Source organism: Nicotiana sylvestris, chromosome 7, assembly GCF_000393655.2.
Source record: "Nicotiana sylvestris chromosome 7, ASM39365v2, whole genome shotgun sequence".
Taxonomy (NCBI): Eukaryota; Viridiplantae; Streptophyta; class Magnoliopsida; order Solanales; family Solanaceae; genus Nicotiana; species Nicotiana sylvestris.
In genome coordinates this window covers 36270317-36278837 of record NC_091063.1, presented here as the reverse complement: position 1 = coordinate 36278837, position 8521 = coordinate 36270317, and the positions used below count along the sequence as shown (strand labels likewise).

The following is an 8521-nucleotide window of genomic DNA, read 5'->3' as shown; positions in this document are numbered from 1 at the left end:
GCTCAAACACTTGGGGACTATATAATATACACAAGCATGTGTATAAAGAAGGCAAAGAAGATTGGAAAATAATCAAGGATCAAGCCTGAAAAATTCACTCAATGAATGAGTCAAGTACAGAGCAAAGTCACGGGCTAAGCCTAAAGAAAGACCTTACCCTAGCTAGGGTAAAGGCAATGTACTAAAACGGGTTATAAATAAAAACCTCGTGTTTATTTTTCTTTTTTAAATCTGTAATAAGAAAAACAGTTACGAGAAAGTTATAGAAGTAATTCAAATACATGTAAAGTGTTATTCAAAACTAGACAAAGTTCAAATAAAAACTTGTCAAACTTATTTCAAGAAATATGTGTATTCCTATTTCTTTTATTATATATTAACACTGTTATGAAGTTGAGACGTCTTCTTCATTAAGTGTCGAATATAAAAGGGCTCTCTTTTATTAAATTCATGATTAATTTAAGTATTTATGAAGTTAACATAAGCATTTTTTGAAGAGTAAAAATGCAAGTTATTCAGTAAGTCCTTAGAAATAAAGGCAAGAATAAACAAAACAGAAGTTCAACTAGTAACGAAAAACTTTTTAATATTAAAAAGCTTAGACTAAGTATGAACTTAGTCATAAACTAATTTTTTTTTTATACATATTGCCCCATAAAAGGTCTGGGGACTTAAGTTTCCAAAACAAACTCTCAAATGAGACCAAGGGTTTTAACCACAATTTTCCAAAAAGAAAAAAAAGAGACCCAAAGGAATTCAAACAACTTAAACCTGTCACTGAGAAGATGAAAGAACTGAAGCAGGTACATCAACAGTAGTGGGTTCAACTTGGCTTGATGGAGTGAGGATACCCATATCATCTTCAACATTGAAGCTTCGGCCACAGGAGAAGGAGAATCTTGGTTCTGCTGAGTCTTCTCAATAGTTTCATTGATCTTAGCTAACTCATATTCCAAGTTAAAATTCTCTTGGCTAGCTTCAACAAGGATATCACGGCGAGAATTCAAAAACGCCCAACTCACTTCGATGACAAACTTATCTTCAAGGATCTCATAATCTCTTTTCTAGTCAGCGATTTCGTTCTTTAGCTTTTTATTTTTAGCCAAGGCAAATTCATAAGAAGTTAGAAGAGAGGCGTGGGAATTTTCTAAGGAACAAACCTTATCAGAAGAAACCCGAAGGTCTTCTTGGGCTTGAGTCAAATTCTGCACGAGTTCACCAGCATAGGATTCTTTTGCATCCAAGAGAGACTTCAACTCTCTAATATCTTCACTTGCCTTGGAAAGTTTCTCGGAAAAAGAAGTTTCAAGACGGGCCTTTTCCTTATCTGTTTGACTGGAGGAAGCCTTTTCAACTGCCAATTCCGAAGTTAAAGCCCGCACCTGCTGCTCCAAGGTAATTTTACTTTTTTCTAAGTACTCAACGTCGATCTGAAGACTTTCATACTGTTCCTTCCAATTATATGCCTCCAATTGGTAATCACGCACTAACTGCTCTGAGAAGGTGACCCTTTTTATCATCTACGTGCCGATGAGATTGACCTAAAAAGGGAGAAAGGGAAGGAAATGAGAATCCCAAAGATAGAAAAATGACAAAGTAAAATTTAGAAAAAAGGAATACCTTTAAAGAAGCATGCACAATGTCATTCATCAAGGTCAAAGAACTATGGCTCTCTAGCTTGGCTCTCTCAACATGACCAATTAAAGGCTTTAACCACACATCTACTTGACCCGATTTCCTTAAAAGGTTGCCCTCAGCGGGGACTTCAATAATCACTTACCTCATAGCACCACTCCTACTTGAGGAGCCAACCTCAGCACGGTGAGTAGGTGGAGGAGGAATTGTCGAAGGAGGAATAATAGAAGTAGTAAAAATAGCCCGGGGAGGAACGGAAGCAGCCATAATCGGCAAAGTAGGAGTCACAGGCACGGGAGGAGAAAAATAAGCCAAGGGAGCTGTAAAGCCCCAGAAAACTTTGCTTAGTAATTTAAGATTTCGTGGTGCCAAGATAGGCCAAATATTTTATCTTGCGTGCAAATGAGGATTAAGGAGATTATGGATATCAATTGGATATGTTAATAAGTATATAAGTCATAGTAGAAGTGAATTGGTGTCTAAGGAGAGGCCTAAGTTAAGCCAAGTTGGAAAATTTCATAAGAGACGAAAGTTGCAAATGAGTGCGCACAAGACCTTATTTTGGACAATCATATCTCCAGTTATTTAAGGATTTGTGTGATACACAACCTATCAAAAAAAAGGTCCTTGAGTCTAGTTTCTAACGCTTCTAACCGTTCATCATTCGGAAACTCCTACCAAAAGTTATGACTAAATTACCAAAAGTAGTACAGAATTTTACACTACCGCGCCGCCCCATGCGCCGTCCCATGCGGCGCGACTGTGTAAATTATCAGAGCACCTCCAATTTCGTTTCTAAATACATTTTCATTACCAAGCCGCCACATGCGGCTCCCCATGTGGCGCGGCTGTGCAAAAATCGGGATTTGTGTTATAAAACGACCTCATTTCGTCAAATAGATTCAAGGGACCATTTCTTGCGAAAAAATTAGATATTTTTAGAGTGAGAGAGTGCCCTAGAGTGAGAAAGTATCCCTCATCAATTCTTCTACAACTCTTGCTCAAATCTTAAAGGATTAACAAGGAAAACCACACTAGGCCTTCATCCTTGAGGTAAGATTCTATACCCTAACCTTTAATTTCGAATCTAGTTAAAGATGGGTAATTATAAAGAATGCTTGTGGGTATTGGAGTTGTTATCTTGCATGCATGTGTTGTCAAAGGTTGTCAAAATATTGCTGAGCTAAAGATGGTAAAACATGGGGTGTGGGTTGATGAAATCCTCTATAAAAGGACCATAAAGATTTAACGCACATATGGTGTTTGATAAAATGCTCGAATGAGCTAGAATTATGAATATCTTCCTAATTTGTGTTCAATTTTGTTATGTCTCGAAGTAGATTGGCATTGCTAGAATTTCCGGAATGTTGTAGTAACTTATGGAAAAGCTCTTTGAGGTATGTATGGCTAACTTTAACTCTTGTAGATTCCCCTTGTTGTGACGAGCATACGGTATGTGTACCTTGTATGAAAATATGTGTATTGATTGTCTTAGTTGATTTCCACACCACCGTGTTATATGTGATTGTGAAAAGTGATTTGATGTGCCTACCTTATTATGTGCTAAGCTTATAAATGCTTGAGGATGACGATATGGAAGTATATGTTAACGAATGAAAGAACGTTAATGTGTCCAAATGTGGGAATGTGTATAATGGCTAAAACCCTGCGTGGTAAGTAATGAAAGATGGTATTGTGAAATGACGTAAATGAGTTGAGTGATTACGACAACACCTTGTACATGAATTACTGCTTAGTGACATCTATGGTGTCTTGGGCCCAAATGTATGAATTGTTGATATGAACTTGTGCTTCCTTGAAATGATGATTCTTGTGATTAATATGCTTTGAACGTTGTTGGTTAAGTCTCGCGATATAATGATGTAAGTAAATGGCAACAAACCAAGTGTGTGTGTGTTCATGTGTTCATGTGGTAAGAACTATGTAACAAATGATGAAAAGAAATCGTAATTGATGCAATTGAAACAATTGTGGTAATATCATACGTAACTTGTCACGGGCAATTATCGTTGTGACTTAAATTGTATACGGGTTGTTGCATATGATGGAAATGGTATTGATGTTATGAAAATTCTTTGTGAATTATTGTTGTTGTCGTGTTAAATTTGATTGTTCCGCGGGATCGGGTTGCACGCCGCAACACAAAGTTATAAGGTGTGGGTTGTGGTGATAAGGGTGTCCGAGGTAATAAGGGTGGAAAAGTGATGGAAATCACTATTGAAATGAAAATATGTGAAAGTTGTGAAACCATTGATGTAATGAAATAATGTTGAAAGGGGAAAATGAGAGATTATGGAACTTGTTTGGCTTTGGTTGTTCCTTTCATGTGCATTGGATTGTTGATTCTATTACTGTTTGTTACCTGTATATTTCTTGATTTTACTTGGGGTAAAGTTTGTTCATACATACCAGTACAATCCAAATGTACTGACGTCCCTTTTGCTGGGGGCGCTACATTCGTGTTATCATTGTAGGTGGTTCTATAGCAGGTACTCCAGTCCAACAACAGTAGCACTCCTTCACTTTCCGTCAGCTGTATTGGTGAGCCCCTTTTTCCTCTCGGGGCCCTGCGTGGCTCCTGCCGCTTTTCCTCCCGGAAATCTTATTTTGATATTTGCGTAAGGTATAGCCGGAGCCTTATTACCGGCAAGTATTGTAACACTCTTTTGTATCCCTAGAGGCTCCGTAGACAGGAAATGTGGGTTATGTACTTATGTATTTTGTATTTGGGCAGTGTAACTTGTAAACCACATTATGTAACCATGTATAATATGTAAATCTCATAAGAATGTGTTTAAATCATAAATGGCTATTTCACACGGTTAACAGATAATGAAAATGCGGGGTAACACGTGGGATAGGAAAGGCACCCAGGTCCGCTTGACTGGAGTTACCCGGTCGAGCGCCGGTCGCGCCCCTTGGTTTTTGGGACGTGAAAAACTTGATATCAGAGCCTAAGGTTTTTGTCACGACCCAAACTGAAGGGCCATGACTAGCACCCGACCACACTTGCCGAGCACCAACGTACATTTCATCTAACCTTCATTATTATCTTTTAAGGCTGACGAGATCAATATAAATGGTAGACCTAGATCATGGACAACCAGCAATAAAATATGACGGCATGAACATACATAGCAGGGGATGACCAGACAATCAAGAAACTACGTATAAGATATGAGCTACCTCGCTACTATGAAAGACTATACAACAAAAACTAGCCGACAAGGCATACCAAACTATACATGAGACGACACCTGTCTATGAGCCTCTAACAGAACATAAGTGTTGCAACATAGCCGGAACAGGGCCCCGACATACCCATAATGTCTATAACAAAAATTGCATACCAAGACCAAGGCAAGTCCGGAGAAGGGATCTCGCCAATCACCGCTGAACTGGACAGTCTACTGTGGTGGGGGAGCTGCACCTGCCTGTCTATCAGGACCTGCAGCACGACATGCAGCGTCCACAAATAAAAGGACGTCAGTACGAATAAAGTACTGAGTATGTAAGGCAAGGAACCATAAATGCGTTCAGTAATGTAAGCAAGGATAGAGAATATACAACCTGTAACATCTTAGTACCTCTGAGGGCTACTTACATGAAATGCATGATACATATGTATAAATACATAAACCTTTAAAGCATTCGCCTCTGTGGGCATCATCATCATCATATCGTACCCGGCCATAATAGGCTCGGTAGAATCGTACCCGGCCACGTGGAGCTCGGTAAAACCCAACTGATCAGTGGTTGCACAATAGGTGTCGTACCCGGCCAACTATAGCGTGGCTCGGTAGAGTAAAATAGATACATATATATAATGCATGCTCGACTCATGGAATCACATTCTAAACCTTTCGGAGTGACGTAAGGTCGGTATCCTCTGTACACGTTATTAGGACTAACTCTTCACTATGAACCTTATAAGAATTAGGAAGTACCAACAACATTGATAACATAAGAATAAGAGAAGCAACATTAACATCAATCGTTCCATAAGAGGGAAAACAATGTAAGTACTGCTAGCTTCTAAGAGTAGAGTATCTTGGAAGCTCGTTCATTACATTATGTACAATCGGAGTCGTGCAAAAGAAGGAAAGGGATAGCCTCACATACCTTGTATATACTGCCCCAATCTCAAGCTATGCAATTGTCAAAACTCCTTAGTCTACAATAAGAGAAACGATACTATCGTTATCATTTAAGCGTCATAACTATTATGTATCGACCACAACCTATTTTACGATGAAACGGACAGCACCTCCCCTATATATATGACCTCACACCATTCAAAACAGTCACCAAACAGCCCAAACAACATCAATAATAAACATATTGAGCCTCCCAAAATAGTCCACACATAGCCTAATCACTCCATACATACGACGACCACCGTAGTCGTGTCAAACAACCTGGAAATGTTACGAATAACTATCAGCCCATAACCCTACATATATATGGTGTTTCTCCACACCCTTCCTCCTCCAAAACTCCACAAGATAGTAGTAAAATACGCAGCCCAACAACAACGCAAAACAGTCCACAAAACAATAACATTACTACCAAGCCTTTCGATATATATCTCACAAGTTCTAGCTTCAATGGCTTAGCCGCAACTTGGATAATCTTAAATACATATAGAGTAAGAGGTTCCTTACCTTTATACAGAAAGAACAACTCCAATTTGACCTTAAATTTCCATGAAATATCCCTCCAATGCTGCCACAACAACAAAAAAGCGAAACTAGCGATCAATTAGTGTTTTTCGGCACTAGAATCACTTTAGAAGGCTTGAAATCACCTAGGATTGATATTAAGAACATGAGGGAGTATTTACAGAACATAAACCCTTTAAAACAACCTCCCACACGAGCTGGAACAACACAAAAATGAGCAACAACAAGAAGAACAAGAGACTTACTAGCGCCACGGAATTCCCGACACTTGATTTGTGTTGTTTGCCCTTTTTTGGGTCTTGAATCTTGAGAGAACCTTGAGAGGATGTTCCTAGGGTTCTAAGGTCTGAAAATAGTGAAAAGAAATGACTTAAAACGGGTTGGAGTCATCCTATATAGGTCCAAATATCTTAAACCGACTTAGTGGGCCCCATAGAGAGGTGTTTGGCGCAGTCTCGCGAAAATGTGAATAGCTCTCTACTCCGAGATCGTATCGATGAACGGTTTAATGCGTTGGAAACTAGACTCATAGATCTTTAATTTGGTTGGTAGATCACCCCGTAATTCCTTGTAAATTATGAGAAAAGATTAGAAACATTTGACCTAATGTTTAAGTAAAATTATGAACCTAAGTTGCGACAACTTTTGTCGACTTTTGTTTCATAACTCGTTTGACTTCAAGACTTATGATACGGATATTATATGATTAAAATACCTTAATAAATGACCTCTTGAGTGTATTAAGCACCGCTAGATTACCTGAAAATACGAGTTACAACATCCTTGATTCGTTTAACTTCTAATACTGGTTAATCACCCTTATACACTCTTGTATCACTTAAGACCAATAGGATTGACTTCTTATCATCTCAAAGATAATTCCTTCTTGGATTTATGTTAACTAATATATGGCATGAACTAACACATGCGGATATGGGTTGTAACACCCTCCCCCCTTAGGAACATTCGTCCTCGAATGTAAGGGTTTATGGGGAGTTTAAATCATCGTGGATTCCAATGGAAATTTCCGATCAATTTTCCCCTATAAAATGGTCACTAGCAAAACTTGCAAGTAATTAAGCCCAACATATGGCTTCACAAGGCTACACAAAGCATTATGCGTATTTACATTATCTACATATCACCATTTTGTATTAAGGAGGAGTATTCTCAAATTATTGCTTACCTCATAGAGCCGTTTCACCTTCCAATGTATCCTGTCTTCCACCAGCATCCTTGTTATCTTCATTCTGGAATAAGTAAGGGTATTTAGACTTCATCTCCTCTTCTGCTTCCCATGTCATTTCTTCCATATTTTTGTTCCTCCACAATACTTTGACGGAAGCTACATCTTTTGTTCTCAGCTTGCGGACTTGCCGATCTAATATCGCCACTGGCACTTCTTCATATGATAGGTCCTCTGTAACTTGTACATCTTTGATAGGGATGACTCGAGAAGGGTCTCCAATACATTTTCTCAACATAGATACATGGAATACCGGGTGGACAAATTCCAATTCTGATGGCAATTCTAACTCATAAGCAACCTGTCCAATCCGTCGAAGAATTTTATACGGCCCGATATACCTTGGACTCAGCTTACCTTTCTTCCCAAAACGCATAATACCCTTCATTGGTGAGATCCTCAGGAAAACCCAATCACCAACCTCAAACTCTAGATCACGACGTCGGACATCAGAATAAGATTTTTGCCTGCTTTGTGCCGTCCTCAATCGCTCCTGTATCACTTTCACCTTCTCAATAGCTTGGTGAATCAAATCTGGCCCATATAATTCTGTTTCACCGACTTCGAACCATCCAACTGGTGATCTACATCTCCTCCCGTATAGTGCCTCGTATGGGGCCATTTTAATACTGGAATGGTAGCTATTGTTATAGGCGAATTCTATGAGTGGAAGATGATCATCCCAATTCCCCTTAAAATCTAGAACACATGCTCGTAGCATATCTTCCAGCGTCTGAATGGTACGTTCAGCCTGTCCGTCAGTCTGCGGATGAAATGCAGTGCTAAGATTTACTTGTGTGCCTAAACCCTTCTGGAAAGACCTCCAAAAGTTAGCCGTAAATTGAGCTCCTCGGTCTGATATAATAGATATGGGCACACCATGAAGCCTAACAATCTCCTTGATATACAACTTCGCATAATCTTCAGCCGTGTAAGT

At 39.1% G+C, this 8521-nt stretch overlaps 1 protein-coding gene across 1 annotated transcript; it reads right to left on the bottom strand.

Annotated features, from left to right (window-relative positions):
- Window positions 1–225: 225 nt before the first annotated feature.
- On the bottom strand, window positions 226–1520 carry LOC138872993 (uncharacterized). The gene is made up of 3 exons (XM_070151417.1): window positions 1161–1520; window positions 852–1064; window positions 226–231 (listed from the first exon to the last, which is right to left on the bottom strand). Exons 1-3 carry the CDS (start codon window positions 1518–1520, stop codon window positions 226–228), a joined length of 579 nt encoding a protein of 192 aa, XP_070007518.1.
- Window positions 1521–8521: the final 7001 nt, after the last annotated feature.

Coding starts and splice junctions, on each gene's coding strand:
- LOC138872993 (XM_070151417.1), bottom strand. CDS start 1,520: ATGATAAAAAGGGTCACCTTCTCAGAGCAGTTAGTGCGTGATTACCAA. Junction 1,065..1,160: donor TTCGGGTTTCTTCTGATAAG/GTTTGTTCCTTA, acceptor ATCGCTGACTAG/AAAAGAGATTATGAGATCCT.